The sequence below is a fragment of the Melozone crissalis genome, unplaced genomic scaffold, assembly GCF_028551555.1.
Source record: "Melozone crissalis strain CALT ecotype California unplaced genomic scaffold, PUWL_Pcris_2 ptg000018l_1, whole genome shotgun sequence".
NCBI lineage: Eukaryota > Metazoa > Chordata > Aves > Passeriformes > Passerellidae > Melozone > Melozone crissalis.
Genome location: NW_026535796.1, coordinates 7,728,656 through 7,745,834, shown reverse-complemented (window position 1 = coordinate 7,745,834; position 17,179 = coordinate 7,728,656). Strand labels below are relative to the sequence as shown.

At 41.3% G+C, this 17,179-nt stretch overlaps 2 protein-coding genes across 4 annotated transcripts in view; one reads left to right on the top strand and one right to left on the bottom strand.

Moving 5' to 3' along the window:
• The window catches only part of PLEKHA7 (pleckstrin homology domain containing A7), a 155,631-nt gene extending 151,151 nt beyond the window's left edge, over positions 1-4,480 (top strand). For all 3 annotated transcript variants that reach the window (XM_054275915.1, XM_054275914.1, XM_054275916.1), the window contains one exon: positions 2,762-4,480. In XM_054275915.1, the coding sequence (XP_054131890.1) occupies positions 2,762-2,784 (23 nt within the window). In that variant the 3' untranslated portion in view covers positions 2,785-4,480. The remainder of the gene's footprint in view (positions 1-2,761) is intronic.
• A 5,396-nt stretch (positions 4,481-9,876) lies between these two features.
• CUNH11orf58 (chromosome unknown C11orf58 homolog) lies at positions 9,877-15,442 on the bottom strand. Its single transcript, XM_054276100.1, has 5 exons — positions 15,319-15,442; positions 15,054-15,134; positions 13,800-13,860; positions 12,164-12,273; positions 9,877-11,388 (listed from the first exon to the last, which is right to left on the bottom strand). The coding sequence occupies exons 1-5, from the start codon at positions 15,376-15,378 to the stop codon at positions 11,179-11,181; spliced, it is 522 nt and encodes a 173-aa protein (XP_054132075.1). The 5' UTR covers positions 15,379-15,442; the 3' UTR covers positions 9,877-11,178.
• Positions 15,443-17,179: the final 1,737 nt, after the last annotated feature.

Genomic DNA, 17,179 nt, shown 5'->3' with positions numbered 1-17,179 from the left:
CTGAAAGAAACCCTGACACAGTAGCCAAAGACTAAGGTTTTTAAGGAATTCCAAACTTTTATATTTATGCACAGCTTTTGTTGCCACTCTTTTATCTCAAAAACTCACTCTTGAAACATGTCTTGCTTTGATTTCAGTTATTTCTTACTCCTTTAAAAGCAAACTTCAGTTTTAAACTTCAGTTAAGTGCTGGTATTTTAAAAAAAAAAACAAAAAACAAAAAAACCCCAACAGAATGATTTGGTTTTAATAGAAAATCTACAAACCAGAAAAGAGTTCAGGTGTTTTAGTTATGGCCTATTTTCTGATGAACTGAGGTGGTTAAAAAGGAAAGCATTTGACACTTTGCACAGCTGATTTTACATTCTCATTTAGTCTCATATTACAGATTCTTTCACCTTTTTTTTTTTGTAGTTTGATTTTTGAAGTATGAGCTATTGTTTGCTCTTTGGTGATGAAGGAAACCACATCTGAAAATCCCAATCTAATGATGTAGATTGTTTTACAAAGATTTGTTTATGAAAAAGACTGTGAAGCTTAACTTTGCCCATTTTTCAGGAGCGAGCACTTATGTTAGGATATTTTGCTAACATAAATCTTTTAAGATAAGTTGCAAATTTATCTAATCTTAGCATTTTAGAGTTTCCTCTGTTCCTAATAAGAAATCAACCTTTTGAGTGGAAATCATGCCAAGAATCTGGAAGATTAAAATCAAATACAGGAGTACTAAGAAGTTATTTCCTGTGTTGTGTGCTTTGGCCCTCCAAAGCATAAAAGCAGAATTTTAGATCAAGCTTCAATTTCTGCAATTTTATGATTATTGTCTTCCAATACTATACTGTTATTCAGATTTATAAACAAGAATAGTTTTAATCATTGTATTCTTTATCCTGTATTTTCAAACTGAGATATGAAAATGTATTTACTGTATCATGCACGGCACTAAGCAAAATGTTATGGGTATATGTAATTTTGTAAACATTATTTTTCTATTTATTTTTTTGGTTTCTGCTCACTGGCATATAACAAAGAAAATGTTGAAAACCTTCACAGTCTCAGTGAAGTCTGGAAATCAAATTAGCAAATACAGGTGCTGGTCCAGAGCTTTAAAAGCAGGGCTGAGGAGAGTATGTCAGTGTTGTGTGCCTTCATAATGTTCCCGTGAAATTTCATCTTAAGATTGGTTGTCCATATTCTCATGCAAATAGGAATCTTTCTTTGTTTGATTGGTGCGAGGAGTAGAAAAAAGCAACAGGTAGAAATGTTGTTTACCTTGTGTTCCGTGTGACTACAGTAGTGTAGCGCCTCATTCATTGCTCATCAGGGGGTAGAAAATTGAGGTGACTCCGTTTATGATGTCAATGTTTGATTGTGCAGCCTAATTCCTGTGTGTGATCCCTTCTAGCTCAGCAGTTGACCTACCCACCCAAAGCACCCTCACCTTCTGTACCACAGCCACCTCACTCCCCCTTAAGCAATGGATTTCACTACACATTTGTTTAAACACCTTCCAAGTAAGAACTAACTGCTCTTGGCATGTCAGATCTGCCATCGTGCCTGTGCTGTGGCTTGCTAAATTTTAACTCCTTTACTAAACCAAGATTCCATCCGAATGAAAGCATGCAGCTGCTTTTCCAGGAACCTTTTGTCCTTGTAAATATTGCTTCTAATGAGCTAACACGTGGACTGCTGCAGTCTCCAGTTAAGTGCTGTTGCTCTGCTGGTGAGGTGCTTCCTCAGTCCTGCTGTGGTGAAGGGAGGAGACCTCTGTGCTCTGGGTAACAGGGGGCCAGGTTTTCAGCAGCCTTCTGTACTCTGGTGGCTGCTCAGGGCGTACAAAGAGAGAATCCAAAGTGCACCCCTGTACAAGCAGGGGCTTCCTCTGTGGGCTGGTATATCCTACACATGAGCTGGCATCAGAGTCTCAGCTGAGGTGAGCTGAAAATTTGGCCCTTTGTAACTAATTCTGCAATGTTGTGTTTGACTTTGATCATGCCTTTCATTGGATCATGTTAACAGAAGATTGGGTTTGTCTCGGGTTAGGTTGTTTTGCCACTTCAGGTATTAAAATAATGATAATTTTGTTGTCCTTACAAAGAAACATCTGTATTTCTGTCTCTTCTCAATAGGATTTGCAGAGATTTCCCTGTTTGAAATTGGAAGTAGGAAAAGGTGTAAATACTGTATGCAACTGCTGAGTGTGCCCCTAGTTAAGACACTTGCTATGCATCTATATTTATACTGGATGCATATTATTCTTACCCTTCTGATTTTCTTTGGCTTAATTTTATTGCCTGAAATTGAACAAGAAAATAAAGCAGAGATAAAGTAGTAAAGAGGGTTGCTTGAGTAACTCAAATAATTGTACAGTGCCAGAGACTCGAGCAGGGGGCTGGGGCTGACCTTCAGAGATCCCTTCCTACCCAAACCATTCTGTGATTGCAGACTGACTTAAAAACATGTCTAGCACATGTCTGTACAGATATGTACTCATAGATATACAGTTACAGATGTATATTTATATAAAGTTATGTTTTCTTCAGAAAAAGAAAGTAGCTGTGGTATGCTGGGGACACAGGAGCTTGAGCATCAGTGGCATCGTGAGACAATTGTTGGCTTAACGTGTCTGTATGAATTGTTCCTTCTGTCAAACTGCAAAAAGCTTAAAAAAAAAAAGTTCCCAGCAATTTCTTACTGCTTGGCATTGGCATTGGCTGACTCCCTTCAATATTTAACCATGTTTTATTTTCCTTCACGCCAGCCAAAGCAGTAAGTGAGCACTGACGCGAGACTGGAGGCAAATCCCGCTTTGTGACGCCACGCGGAGGACAGAGGAGATTCTTCTCCAGGTTTCTGTGGAGATACTCCTTGGCTGGTGACACCTTCTGGAAAGACATTCAGAGAATGATAGGGGGATTTTCTATGAAAATGAAGAGAACTGCAGATCATTTTTTATTTACTTCAGTTTAGTTCACACTTTTTATACGAATAAACGGCACTTTTAATAAACTCTGTAAAATACTGACAATGTATTTTTAGAACGGTGTATTTTAGGTTTTTTTTTTAATCAAGGGCTGAATTCATTTTAAAAGACACTTCTTGCATAGATACTAAAAGATGCTGTTACTTCCCCCTCAGGCTCAGATGCACATCATAAAGTTTTATGAGAAAAACCCTGCAAATTTGAACAAACCTAGAAGCACATTGTTAGGGTATGGATAGAGCTAACACAGGTGACACGTTTGGTGAAAGGGTGTTTCAGATGGAATATTTTTGTAGAGTTGACCCACCCTTTTGCCCATTAAATAATCCTTTGCAAGAACTGTTACCTTGAATTTCTAAATATTAGAACCACTGTATAGCTGAAATTTCCCAAGAAAGCCATAACAAAGGCCAGTTTTAAGTCCCTTTTTTGTGATCCCAGATAATTAACTTAGTGGTATCAATCCTCAGTTTGTTAGGTTGCCCTTGAAAGTAGTGCTGCTCCCTCTATAACAAACAGCTAACAAAATTTTGTTTTGGAAGTTGAGATGTGAAAGAAGATGATTTTTAATTAAAATATGTGAAGTAAGCAATAAACAATTACAATGTGTCATTTGGCTAGTAAATACATATTTTTCTTCTGATATTTTTTCAATAGACATTACAATATGATGTACTGACTAGTATTTATCCTAGAAACATAGCATAACTAATGGAATGTGGCACCTGCTAATTTCCTGTGTATGTTCACCTGGTGCTTATCTTTGCCAAACTTTGAAATTCTGTGCTGTACTTATGCATAGGGCAAAGGGTGAGCGGGTTGAAATAAGGAGAAAATAAGACTAAATGTATTGCTGCAACTATACTTTAAAAAACCCTGTGTATGCATTGAATGCAAGACATGCAAAAACTTCCCAATGTTATGTAATTAGTAGCTGAGTTCAGCTCTGGATGAGAAATAACTGAGAAATACTTCTGCAGTATTTTGTGAAACCACTAACTTGTCTATTCCCTGTATTCAAGTAGTAGCTAAAAACCCCTTGGAATTACCTTTGTGTTTCAGACTTTAAGACAAATCATCATATATTAACACTATACTCAGAAATATTCTTAAAAGTATATATTTAGCTAATGCAAGCTATTTTACCTCAATACTGCCAGTATCAACTTCAAAACCTTTTGCCAAAATAATGATTTATTTTTGCCTTTATAAAAAAGTTTTGAAAGCATAAATGAATATTTTGCAAGAAAACATTAATTTAAATAAAATGTAACCGTTTGGAAAATGGTATATGTACAGATTAAAATATTAACATAACTGCCTCCTATTGCCTCTGTCTTTTCTGCTCTCTTATCAGTGTCCAGCTAGTTGGAAATCCAGAGTCGTTTGTGCTTTTATCACATTTTGTCCTTCTTTGGTTCAAATCCCATTGAAGTTCCCCAGTTTTGCACTTATTTTACTGGGATTTGAATCAGACTCTTTCTACACCAATTCTACCTTTTGATGATGATTATTATTAGTTGATTTTTTGTTTTGTTTTGTTTTTAGAAATGTTTTCTAAGCAATTGATGACATCTGTCTTTATTCTTGAATAGCAAGTGGGATGTTGGCTGAGGGGAAGGTGGTGGGCACTGGCAAAACTGCAGCTCACTGGCAGTGTTGGACTTTGCAGCAATTCCCTCAAAAGACACCCAAGTTGATGGAGAGTGCTGGACATGTTGAATTCTTCTGAAAAAAAACTATTAAAAGTGTTTCTGTGGCTTAGTGTTGACTGCACAAACTCGAGGCTGTGAGTCCTTGGCTTTTGGATGTGAGTGGCAGAAATTGGGAGCTGAGCTGTGGTAGGATGTGCTCATCCAGTTTTTCTGGGACACAACAGGGCAGTGAAGGGAAAGGAGCAGAGGCAGTGCTGCTCTGCAGGATGGGACAGATGCTCATTCTCTTTTCTTTGATCACACACACAAAATCTGCTCATTCAACCTTGTGTGGAAGAGAAGGATTTTGCCCTAAACAGTTACATCATTAACATTTTCAACAAAACCAGTCTTGATTGAAAGATTTTGGTCATGTCCCTAGTTAATCCTATATTTGGGAAAAAATTATAAGGTAATTTTTCTTCCAAAACTTTTTGTTGAATATGTGAAATGCTGTTCTTAATGACCATTGCTTGTAATGAAGGGTGTAGTTTTAAAATAGGAATAACTAGATTTCCTATGCATGGAGTGTTTGGTTTGGGTCAATTTCCTTTTTTAGTTCTGTTTCTTTTAATCTACATGCTCTTTTCAGGGTGTTACAAGTTACTTTCTAATATTAAAACTAGAAAAAAAGTTATGTGAACTTGCAGATCAATATAATTTTGCTCAGAAAGTGGACTTTTTCCCCCTCTGCCTATTGAACAGTGAAGTATTGTGGGACTAATTGAACTCACTCATTAGAAAACTGTGTCAGTTCTTTTGATTGTGCTGGTTTTTAATTAGTGTTTTGTAATATTATACCAAGCAAAAATTTTGGAGGCTGAATTCTCTTCTCATGTACATCTGCTTCCAATTTCTTCAGCTGAAGTTACTAAACGTTTACTGCCCAGCTGCATTTATAAAAGTACAGCCTGATAGCTGTAAGTGGCACCTCTTTCACTTTTCTGGACTTGCACAGCAGCCCCCAGCCCTGTTTTTCACTATTATTTTTAAGTTTGTGTGGTTGCTGGGCTGCAAGGAATCCTATTCAGCTGTAGCATTGTTTGCACCTGTATTATGCTGTTTGTTTTAAAGGACTGGGCAGGTAAGCAGTACTTAGGGACATCCAGGCTGTTTTGGAACACTTGGGAAGGAAAAAACCACACCACTAACAACAACAGGACCCCACAAACAAACCCCACCAGAAGTAGATACAAAGGTTTTTCAGAAACTGCTGAGAGATTCTCTTCTGGAGAATATCTTAGGTGTGGAAGGAAAAGCTGCTGAAGGATTCTACTAAAGTTGTGTGCTGCTATTTCAAAAAGCTCTTAAAGCCCACCAGGGTGGTTGGTTTGGATACCCCACAGCCTTTGGAGGGAGGGGTTGGTGTTCTGAGAAGGCAGAGCACTCCCAACCCATTCTTGTACTTCACACCATTATTTTTCCCCCTGCACCATTTACTCCTCTGACTTCCAGATCTTCAAATATATATATATATTTTATATCAGAATCTCTTCCCCTCTAGCAAACTACCTATTTCCCAGGTGTCTTAGCAATTAACTTCTGGATGTTCTATGAAGGAAAGACCAGATTTACCTAGTGTCAAAACTTAGAAGATGCAGAAGGCAGGATGTGATGTTACCCCTCTGATTTCTGTCTGTCTGTGGGTATTTTAAAGTGTTTGCTTGTGCTGTGTGTCTCTGTGTGCCCATGTACTGCGTGATTATAAAAAGAACAAAGCCATGCACAAGAAAAACATGAAAAAATCGCTGTATTTTCCACACCTGTTTAAGATTCCCATTGGTTATTTGGCTGTATTCAAAAGGCTAAGATTTTTATTGCTCTACTAGCAAAAGCAACCTTTCTTCATAGTGGAGCAGTACAAAGAAAGAGCACAAAAAATCCCCACATCACAGTGCCTGAAATTCTGTTTGAACAACTGTATTGATTGGGTCTGACCCCTTTACATTTTTTTTCCCATTATTTGAAAAGGTGCATCTAACTGCAGCTGAATTGAACCAACCGCAATGAACTTTCCATGAAAACTTCTTGAGATATTTCTTTAGTTCAAAGCTCTGGAATTTTAAAGAGCATTTTTAATACAAGTCTGTTGAGGTATCCTCTGCAACAACCACACTTGGAATGTTAAACTACAGGTAAATGTAAGAAGGAGGTAAGATTATAAAAGCTGCCGTGAAATTGCTGGGAGATGGTGGAATAACTTCAAGTGCTAATTATAAAGTAAATAAAACCAAAAAGTATTTAATATGTGTAAAAAGTGCACATAGAAAGTATATGCACATTTGAGCACTGTTGACTTGTTATTTACATGTCAGTGCTCCTGGTTGCCTTACAGAGAATGGAAAACAGCCTCCAAAGAAAACAGAATTAGCATTTTTGGAGCAGCTGTTGGTGAAATTGTGTTACCAGATGTAAGCCTGAAGGACAATCATGTTTTCCTGAATCCTCTTACCAGGAGCTGTAGCATAAAGAAGCACTAAAAGAAAGAAGAGATTAAGAAATCAAAGGTGAGTGAGATTGTAGAAAATCATGGCAGAGATGTATCTGCAAGCAAGGTGTAAGAGGCTGAAGGTGAGGGTGGAGAGCAGGCTGGTGGTGGGAAATGAGAGATAGTGAAAAGATGCAAAGAGCTCAAATGCACAGACTTGGACAGCAGCAAAATGCTTCTGTGAAAGGACTTGGCCTAAATTGCAGTGGAGAAGGTTGGAAGGAATGGCTGGAAATGAGAATGTTTCATGTTCCAGTAGAAAAAATACCTTGTGAAAGAATTAAACAAGGGAGTGGGATGTTGATGGTAGTAGTGGATGAAGTAGAATCAATGATGACATCAGGGCAGTGTTTTGGTAGCATGACAATTGTCTTTCCTATTGCCAGTTGCTGTGCTTTTTTCTTAGACAGCATCTAAAGTTCTTTTCAGTCTTGTCTTTTAATTTTTCTTCACTGGATCTTCATATGGACACCATAAATGGTACTGGGTTGGGATAGATAATAGCATAAATTGTGTGAGCTCCTTCTGCACCTGCACATCAAAACTAACTCAAATGGGTCAAATCACCAAGTATTGTGTTTCTTTAATGCTGTGCAATAACTAAGGAAACTCACCTCCCATCACAGTGTTGTACACCTCTTGCACCAAGATATTTTTCTCAGTAAAAGTGCAGAGGTAACAGGCTTAAAAGCAAACAAAACCAGCTTTTGCTCTGTCCCTTCAGTTGAGGGTGCCTTGACACATGGTCCCTTCTCTTAATCCCCTGACAGCTTCCAAGAGCCTGATGCAAAGAACTGTGCCAGGCTTTGATTATGAGATATTGCACTGCCACTTATTCTCTTTGTCTCCTGCAGTTTACAGAGGCAGCCTCAGTGCATAATTTAATCCCTGTACTGGGGACTGTAGCAAATCCACGGAGATTTCTACCAAGCGTCCTCTCTGGCATCAGAACAACATGTGCACATCGTCTTTGATGTGAATTCCCCAACCACAGCCTTAGAGGGACCTATAGCTTTGAAGCTGGCCTATAAATTGTGCTTTCAGGAATCAAGTTGTCAGCCTCCTCTTCAGGAAGAAAGGGAGAGTAAACTGCAAAGCAGTTGCAAGAAACTACAGGGCAACTTACAGATCTGGTTTCCTTGGCCTCGGAGAATTCCTGTAGGATGCTGAGGATCCCTTTTTACCTGGCTTAGAAGCACCCTCTGTGGAGACTGCCAGACCCATGGGCACTGGGGCTGTGATGGAGCTCGCTGGAGGGTTCCTGGTTCCAAGGAAGGGGAACAGGCACACCAGTGCATTTGACCTTGTTCAGGTGCTTTCAGTCTTCCAAAGCCAAGTGCTGAGAATGCACCTGAATTGCTCTTTGTGTGAGCAAATTTTCAGTGTGGTTTAGAAACAGATGAGAACTTAGCAGATGTGATGGCTGTTCTGTGACAAATCTCTGTGGCCTAACTTCAGTCCTTCCCTGAGGTGTAGGAGAACAGGCAGACTTCTGCCTTTCTATTGAGATGGAAATTAACTGGTCTTTGAGTTGAGGAGTTTCAGTGGACAAGTCTTGTTTAAAAAGACAAATGCAGTTGCCCTTCTTGTTAGTCAGTGTCTGCTTATGACATGTTCTGCTGTTATCTCTGGTAGCTCCTTCCATACCAACTTGAAAAAGCAAAGGGCTGGCTGGAGTCAACCAAGACAGGGACTTTGATTTTTCCTGTGTTCCCTGTCCCCACTGAGCAGAAACCACCCATGCCACTGCTGCTGATACTGTTGTAGCAAATGTTGCTAAAACTGACTCCTGAACTGAAACATTCACTGAGCTAAATCAGCCTTTCATGGTACATAGGGAGAAGCTTATGCTGCTTCATCGATCAGTCTGCAAGTTCTTAGAATGTTTATAAATGTTAGGCAGAAACAGACAAGACTGTGTAGAATAACTCTTCCTACTTTGAGAGCAGGTGAGTCTTTGGTCAGCATAACAGATGTTACCCCAAATCTCATCAGATGTTCATATTTGGTGTTCTGCTTTTGGGGATGAAAGTTCTGCTGATTTTTTTTTCCCCCAGTCAGAGCTGTATCTAGAATAGTTTAGTTTCAGTTTGTTTTTTTATCTTTGTGTGTTCTATTTATTTATAACTGAAACTGATGGCCTAATCAGGGAGGCAAGAGGCTGAGTGGAAGAGCCCCTCATTTTGTCTGTCAGTAGACAGCTGTGCAGGGCTGGCCAGCTGGATCTGCTTTTCCTGGGTCTTTCCAGATCCCACCGTGAATCTCTGCACGGCTGCATGCTGGTGGGAGAGCTCAGAGAGCAGCACTGCTGGGACAGAGAAGGCAGAGAGAGTGGCAGCCACGGCTAAAGGATTTCAACAGTGAAATGCTGGGGTTTGAGTTTAGCTTGAGTGTCTAACCAGGAAAACCTGGAATTGGTCTATTAGGAAAGTGATCAGCTGATCTCTTAGGGAGGCATCTCACTCTCTTTCCCAAAGACAGAGCAGCTTTCCTAAGTCATGGTGAGGTTTTCTCTCTTCACAATGCACAAGCTACTTAAATTTTTTCCCTACGTATTGGAAGCTTGCAGTATGGGGAAAACAGAAAAATCTACATAAATCAAGTACAAATGACTGACCTTTAGTGGAACATGGTTCTTGAAACGGAATGAGTGGAAGAGCTTGTATTGAATGCAAATGTAGTCAAACACAGTAATCAAAATCTACACTCGGTTTCTATTTACAATATTACTTTTATTTTTTCCATACTTATTCCAAGTCCTCCCCCAATAGCTGATGCTGCAATGTTTACATTCAACTAGGCAATGATAGTTCAAACTGCTGCTTTCCTTCAGCCCACTGGCTTGGAAATGTTGTCTGCACATCAGGAATTGCAGCACCTGGAGTGTCCCCTGGAACACTGCTGTGGGGTACCAGAGGTACAGGGCAGATGTCCTGCTCTCCCAGCCAGGAAAGGCAGGTGATCTGTCTGACATACTAAGAGGGAAAAAAGTCTAAAAAGCTCTGGTATTTTATTCATTACCTGAATGCAATGACTTTGCAGAGGAATGGATGTGTTTAACTCTTGCTGGGAGGAGTTGCTGAACTCCTGGCTTTCTAGGCATATCAGCTGGGCTTGACAGCTACAGCCTTGTGCTAATTGACTCAGAGCTCCAAGTGATGCATGTGCAGGGAGAAAAGGAAGAAGGGTTCGCATACTTAACTCTTTATCCTATATTTTAAAAAAGCTAAAATGATTTGTATATCCTTTTCATTATCAAAGTATACTTTCTCTTTCAAAGTAAACTGGTTTCTCTGGGAGGTGTTATTTTTAAGAACAGCTCAGTGCTCTAGCCAGGAACCAGTAATTCAAAAAAATCACTCATTTCTACTGAAAGGTAGAAACAACTACAGCTCCTCCCCCTCGTTAGAAAGCCAAAGAAGCAATTAGAGCCTTCTGCTGTATTACTCTTTTCTAAAACATATTCTCTATGCAACTGCTGTAGGACTTCAGATGGGTACAGTGATCAATGCTGTCACAAAAGTGAGCAATTTCTCCTCAGCCCTGCCAACACTAGCATCTATAGACAAAATCATTGTTTAAAGCTCTAGTACATCACAGAATAATGCTGATATTGGTATTTTACAACTAATGCAACATCACGTAATTCACATGTAATCTTAATAGTCAAAAATTCAAGACTGGGGCACTAACTGAATAAACCACTAACATGAAGCTTCCTTATCTGGCATGGAATAAGGGAAGGGATAGTTCAGATAACATTGTAAAGATTGGGCAGGAACAAAACAAATTTATTTCTCCATCCAGGATTTTATACACTTTACAAAAACCAGTAATATCACTGCGCCCATAAAAATGTTATCCATGGCAACAGAAAGCAAATACTACTTTTTGTCATCTAACAGGGTCTTTTTAAAATCAAAATACAAAGATCTGTGCTGTAGCAGTCCTCCACTTTGCACTGTAACAATAAGGCTTACTGTACTTTAAATACAAAGCTGTTACATCTGCAGTTATGAACCACTGGCTTTCACAAACATCATTTTATAGTTGCTTTTTGATTCTTTTTTGTTTTCTGGAACCTCAGCTTCCTCATGTTTTTCAGTAGCTTGTAGCTCCTCTGCAGACTCCTCTTGCTCTGAATCAGAGCCACTTTCAGAATCATCTGAACTCTCATCAGAGGAGTGTCCAGCTGCCTCCTCTTCTTGTTCATCTTCCTGAAACTGTAAGTTCAGATTATGAGAGAGATAAAATATTATTTCCTGGCAACTCCACTGCAGCCTTTAAAATTTCCCAGTGAGATTGTTTCACTTAATGGTCTCTTTCATTTTGGTACTAAAATGGGTCATGTTGCTAAACAGAGGCCCATAAGACACAAACTATTAGACAGAAAGCAGCTCCTTGAAGTGGTTAATCATGCCAGCTGTGACATGAATTCATCAGCCACTGGTTTATTTAGTTACAGCAGAAATCCTAAAGACACCATTCAGTGAGTCTGAAGTTCCAGATCACATCAGTTCAGTAATTCCAGTATTGACACTGGAATATTTGTCACAGAGTGACACAATATAACTAAAGGCTAGGCCATCCAGAATTCACATTTGTGACTGATCTCTGAAAGGACACTTAGCAAACTGCAGCATGAGGAATACTGAAGTAAACCAATGATACTGCTAACAACAATGCACATGGTTATCCTCCCTGCTTATGTATTCCTCAGCAACACCTTGATTTAATATATTAAAACTGTGACTCTGTGCCCTAATCAGACTGCTCTGGAGCAGAGGTCTTCACTTCTCAGAACAATGAGAAACAATGAGAAGCATCTCTCATTGATAAGCACCTAAATGACCACCACAGTGTACACAAGCAGCAGCCACGTGGCTGCAGTGAGTTTGTCCTTTAACCCAAACCATGGAAGTCTGCATGGATTTTTAAAGCCAGAACCCCCTTGTGTCAGTGAAGTGAAAGGCAAATCCCTGGAAATGAACTGAGTACCTCGCTGAAGCCCAGCCCGCAGTGGCGCCGGTTCCGCCCCGACATGGTGCTGTCCATGCTCTGCTGGTACTGAGACTCCAACTCCTCGTTCATCTTCTTGTCTTCTTCCCCTGCATTGTCCAGGGTACTTTGGTTATGGTTATTCAAATTAACAGAGACACCAAATTACAGGAAGTCACATTTTCAAAGGCAAGAAGTTTAAATGCAACCATTCTAAACTGGGGTCCAGTATTCCTGCACACAAACCATCAGACTTGAAAGCAACAGTACCAAGGGTGCAAGCAGGATGGCTTGGATACAAAGAGGGCTGGGAAGTTCCCGAGACCTGATGCATTCCACAGTTGCACTATGCAGTGTTATGTTCTACAGAACAAGGTAAATGTAATCAGTGTGAGTTCTCTGTGCTTCCAGCCGATATGGCAACATGCCCCAGCAAGGAGAAACTTTGTGACCTTCACTACATAACGTGGGATTACTGTGATGAAATCATCCCTCAGATATAGCATCATGCCTTGGGACAATAGCACCACTCTTGTTTATGTATCTGAAACTGTTTCATGCATCCCAAATTACAAGGAGCAGTTACTACAGCTCTGCACTTTTCCATCCTTAGCAAATAGCAGAAAAACTTAATTTTCATGAGCTACTTCTATAACCCCTTTATTTACTTGAGTAAGTGGTCTAAAATAGTTAAGGATCCTATGTACTTGGAAAAGGTAAGAATCTGTAATTCTCCCCTACAACACTAGCTTTCAATTTGTATCTCTGTGAAGCTGAAAGGTTGTATTGCAAATCCACATTTCCTGATTTGGAAATTAGAGCTGTATGTTATTGTAAAAGGACAAGAACTGTATGTTAGACAAAGAAGTGTTAAACCCCCCAGCATTTTAACTTCTTGCTATTAACAAATGAGTACTGATTCTGTATGACTTCAAGGAGAAGCATCACTTTCTTTCTAGAAATTCAGGTATGAAGGAGTGATTCTCAGTCTCTGTAAGCTAAGAGCAGCAGCACCTGGAACCAATCCTCAGGCTTATTTTGGCCCATAGATAATTGTTCATCACATGACAAATGATCAGTGGAAGGCATCAGGGAAAGTTTTCTGGAGTGCTGACAGCTGCTATTCCACAAGGCTTTATCAAGGCTTCTCTCAGGCAGTGCAGTCCAACCCAGCTTGGTGCCATGTACCTTGACTTCCCAAGAAAGCATGATAAGGAGTTACCATGGTCCTACAAGACATCCAATTATTGCTGATTGCCTTGATCTTGCAGATGACCTTGCAGCTTTTACGTCTTTGCTTTACAGCTTTTCCCTCATTGCTTTAGGGCAGAGATCTTTCTATTCAATAGGTAACCAGGTCAGGGACAAATCAACCCCTGTTCTTTTCTATGTACATAGTTTGGATCTCCTGGCACACACTGGACTTTAAAAGGCAAGTGAGTGCAATCACAGAAACCATTTGTCAGTAATCTGACAGAAATAAGGAACTTGTACAACTCCACAGCCTGACCCATCTGCAGCTGCAGCCATGAATCTTGAAATCCTTCCCTGCCATATCTACCAAGCTCAGAGCACTGGAATGTTCCTAAATGAGGGTTAGATTTCCAGCTTTGTATCAGCTGTTGGATAAACTGACCTGTCCTGAAGTGAGAGGTTGATCTGTGGTCTCCGATAACAAGGCGGCCAGTATGTTCTTTCTAAAAGAAAAGGCAGTTTGTTTTGGAGCTTTAGGGTGCACTGACAGCTCTGCCAACATCCTGGACATCTTGAATGGAAAAGGCTTGCTGTCAAACCCTGCCACCCAACTGCAGGACTGGAAGCCTTCCTAGCTAAGAGCTGCTGCCTCTAGGTAAGCTTGTTTCATCCTTCTTTTGCTGAATTTCCTGAAAAAGAAACCCCAGCAACTACACACCCTTTGCTCTTCCCAGACCCCAGAGATGGTTCTATCTCACCCTGTTTCTTGCCACTGATACAAAAATTATACTACACGATGCTAGACAGATGTGTATTCAGGTTCTGATCATTTACCCATTCTCTGACACTCTGTGACAGTTCAGGCCGTGCATCTTACGATGATCCCACTTTCAGACTGCTCAGTGTCAGGTAAGCCCTTCACAGTGATGATTAATTTATTGGCTCAGTAGTTGCTCATTAGCAAATGCGTCCCAGTAGGTAGGAACTGGCATTACACAGCAAGCAGCATTGACTACCCAAGCAGACATTCAGATTAGTGGTAGTGGAATGCTTTAATGGGGCACTGTATCCCCATCCACTAAAAAGTCCTAACTTTCACCTCTTTAACACAGTTAGCTATTTTAGCTTACAAAATTACTGTATTCAAGCAAAATAAGTTACTACAGTAAAAATGGGTTTTTCTGAAAGTAAGTAAAAGTGCAATACTAAACCACCATTTTTAACATGAAAAAATCATCATTGCATTTAACCAGTTTTGCAGCAAGTGTAACAGAAATTTAGTTTTAGTGTATTTTCTCTCTAAAAATATTCCCTAGGTTTACTACTTTAGTGGTTTAGTCTTTAAACTACCACTCTTTTAAACGTTTTTCCAGTGACAGAGAAATTTACAGACCTAGCAGGTAAGTTTATTAATTTGTAACAAGGCCTGTCTCTCGGAAGCGTCACCAAGTAATTTCACGAGCCGCTCTGAAAGCATTTAAGGCGCGGGGTGGGGATGAAGCTGCGGCGCAGGACTCGACAACTTCCGAGCGCGGTTTTGTGTAACACGGCTGCTGCCACAACAGCGGTGAAACCCAAATGGTCCTAGAGGAGCGCCCCAAAGCCCGGCAGCTCGGGGTTGTTGTCGCTTGGCTCAGATCGCCCCGCAGAGCCCCGCTCCCCGTGCCCGTCCCCATGGGCGGCGCGGCGGCCTCACCTTCGCGGCGCCCATCAGCCGCAGGAACTTCTGCTTCCGCTCCTCGTTGCCCAGGTCCGCCGCCTCCCAGCTGCTGGAGCCCTGCGGGAGCACACGCTCACTGCGCCGCCCGCCCCGAGCGGCCCCTCCGCCCCGCCGCAGCCCGCCCGGGCCGCCGCGGCCCGCCCGCGTCCCGCCGGGGGCTCCGCCGCCGAGCCGCGGCCCTGCCGCCGCCCCCCGCGCCGCCAATCCCCTCCCGCCGCGCCGCCGCCCCGCGCCCGGTTACATCGGGGGAGGCCGCTCGCTTGAGGCCGTGGTGGCTCTGGGACTCCCTGGCGGAGCTCATGGCCGGGGCTGCCTGACCGGGCCGCGCTGCCGCCTTCCTGCCGGAGCCGCTCCCGCGGGGGCGGGCGCGGGGCGCGCCGGGACCGGTAGTTCCGGGCGGGCGGGCGGCGGCGCGGAGCGGGCGGGCGCGGACTGCGCGTCCCAGAGGTCTCCGCGGCCGTGACGACAGGGCCGGGCTCCGCCTCGGGGCGGTGCTGCCGGGGGACGGGTGCCGGCACTTCCCGGCGCTTCCCGCTTCTCTCGGCGCTCGGGAACGGGGATGGCGGAGAGTGCGGACCCTGCCCGCTGCACGGCTCGCTTCAGTGCCCGCCGGTACCTGCTCGTGTGCCCCCGTGGAGCGCTGTGTGCGCAGCTCCAGGTGTTGGCATGAACCCCCTCAGGGCCTCTGGCTGTTTGCCGCCACTGTTGTTCATCACCCCCACACGTGAGCCGAACACACATTGAGGCACTGTCCCCACATTTATCACATCTCAAAGCGGGTGCCGAGAAGGGGATGCCAGACTCTTCACGGTGGTGCAGGACGAGGAGCAATGGCCATAAACAAAAAGTTCCCCTTCAACATGAGCAGAAATTTCCTTACACTGAGGCTGGCAGAGCGCTGGACCACGCTGCCCCGGGAATCTCCGTCTCTGGAGACATTTAAAACAAACCAGTGCGATTCTATTTTTTTTTTTTTTTTTTTTTTTTTATTTTTTACGAAGAGTTAAAGTTAGTGTCTTAATTAGATCTCTTTTTGAGCAGATTAGATTCATTCCAACCCAAACTATGATGATGATATATATGCTATGAAATATGATGTGATATGTAGAATATAATTGTTTTCAACGTCTGTTGATATGGAATAGCACTGGGATATTGATGTTTTATTTCATGTTTGTGTTATTGCTCTGCTTCAGTGTGCAAAACCAATCAGAAAGGCATGGTTGTTATATTTGCTTTCTACAGCTTCTGTGGTTCTTGTTTATGTTTTTGTTTAACAATGTTCTTGTTTAACAGTGATAAATGAGCAGAAACAATAACTAATTTAAGAAAATAATGTATTTGCATCTTTAACCTCATTTCATGTATTTAAATGTACAGACTATTATATAGAGACTGTAGTAATGGATTAATTTGAACTTTAGCATTTAAAAATTGTTTCTAACAAGAGGAGTAAAATTACAAAAAACCCCTGAAAATGATATTATTTTGTTAATTAAAAACTACCTTTTTAGTAGTATCTAGCACTCTTTTTAGTCTGTTTAACTTAATAAGAAGTGTGGTAATCTAATACCAGTGAAACTGTAGTTTTCTAATTCTTTTAAGTTTAGTTTTTATTAGTGTTTCTTTACTATTTTGCTTAAAGTTCTGTATCTCAATAAAAAACAAGGGTTAAATTTTAACTTCGAATATATTTCCCTTGTGGGACAAACAGAGAAGGTTTGTCCTTGGGAAAAAAAGTGTAAAAAATAAGACTGCTCAAATCAGCTATTATAACCGTATCTTAGTTGTGGCTTATTGTTAAGTTCAAGTCTTTTTTGGGACAACTGAAACAAACTAATGTTTATATGTCTGACCAATGGTTTGTTAATTTTGTTTTTTGTTAATATTTTAAATAATGATTATGGTGTTGATATTTTAGTGAGAGGCTTTTCCAATTTTTTTTCTCCCTTGGGTTATTGCTCCCTTGTTTAAAATGCTCTGTTTTTGCAGGGAAGAGGTACCTTACCAAACAAAGACATCCTGAACATTATATGGCAGCCATCTGCCTATGGGATCACTTAAAAATGGAGTCATCTGAATGCTAACAAAAATGTGGATTC

Bases quoted from the DNA above. Each gene is read 5' to 3' on its own strand.
- CUNH11orf58 (XM_054276100.1), bottom strand. From the start codon at position 15,378: ATGAGCTCCGCCAGGGAGTCCCAGAGCCACCACGGCCTCAAGCGAGCG. The intron at 13,861-15,053 runs GTGAGGCCGCCG...CTTTTCTTTTAG, and splicing joins GGCTGATGGGCGCCGCGAAG to AAAGAACATACTGGCCGCCT. The intron at 12,274-13,799 runs GTCAGTTTATCC...TGGACAATGCAG, and splicing joins AACCTCTCACTTCAGGACAG to GGGAAGAAGACAAGAAGATG.